This window comes from Lepidothrix coronata, unplaced genomic scaffold (assembly GCF_001604755.1).
Source record: "Lepidothrix coronata isolate B3197 unplaced genomic scaffold, Lepidothrix_coronata-1.0 Scaffold904, whole genome shotgun sequence".
Classification (NCBI taxonomy): domain Eukaryota; kingdom Metazoa; phylum Chordata; class Aves; order Passeriformes; family Pipridae; genus Lepidothrix; species Lepidothrix coronata.
The window spans coordinates 7,119-8,045 of NW_016691084.1; the positions used below are offsets into that span (position 1 = coordinate 7,119).

At 58.9% G+C, this 927-nt stretch overlaps 1 protein-coding gene across 1 annotated transcript in view; it reads right to left on the reverse strand.

Moving 5' to 3' along the window:
- LOC108510444 (transcription activator BRG1-like) overlaps window positions 1–331 on the reverse strand; it is a 7,443-nt gene extending 7,112 nt beyond the window's left edge. The window contains exon 1 of the mRNA XM_017840122.1: window positions 61–331. Coding sequence (XP_017695611.1) covers window positions 61–289 — 229 coding nt within the window. The 5' untranslated portion in view covers window positions 290–331. The remainder of the gene's footprint in view (window positions 1–60) is intronic.
- Between the last annotated feature and the right edge of the window lie 596 nt (window positions 332–927).

The window sequence follows — 927 nt, forward strand, 5'->3', positions numbered from 1 at the left end:
GTTCCCGCCGGGAACAACACGACAGCCCCGGTGCCCGTTCCCGCCGGGAACGCCGGGTCACCTTCTCGCCGGTCATGGCGAAGGGCGCGTTGAACCACTGCTCGAAGGTGCTGCAGCTCTTGAAGATGGTGGGCAGCAGGAAGTTGAGCAGGGCCCAGAGCTCGGGCAGCTTGTTCTGCAGCGGGGTCCCCGTCAGCAGCAGCCGCCGCGGGGCCACGTAGTGGGTGTTGAGCACCTGGGTCAGTTTGCAGTGGTGGTTCTTCATGCGGTGCCCCTCGTCCACGATCATGTACTTCCAACGGATCTGCGGGGCAGGGAATGGTGGGAATGGTGGGAATGGTGGGAAACAGCATTACCCTAACCCTGACCCATACCCTGACCCTAAACTGTAACCCTAACCCCGACCCTGGGTCAGTTTGCAGTGGTGGTTCTTCATGCGGTGCCCCTCGTCCACGATCATGGACTTCCAACGGATCTGCGGGGCAGGGAATGGTGGGAATGGTGGGAAACAGCATCACCCTAACCCTGACCCATATCCTAAACCCTAACACTAAACCCTAAACCCTAACCCCGACCCTGGGTCAGTTTGCAGTGGTGGTTCTTCATGCGGTGCCCCTCGTCCACGATCATGGACTTCCAGCGGATCTGTGGGGCAGGGAATGGTGGGAATGGTGGGAATGGTGGGAATGGTGGGAATGGTGGGGCACAGCATCACCCTAACCCTGACCCTAAACCGTAACCCTAAACCCTAACCCCAACCCTGGGTCAGTTTGCAGTGGTGGTTCTTCATGCGGTGCCCCTCATCCACGATCATGTACTTCCAGCGGATCTGCAGGGCAGGGAATGGTGGGAATGGTGGGAATGGTGGGAAACAGCATCACCCTAACCCTGACCCTAACCCTTACCCATACCCTGACCCTAAACTTT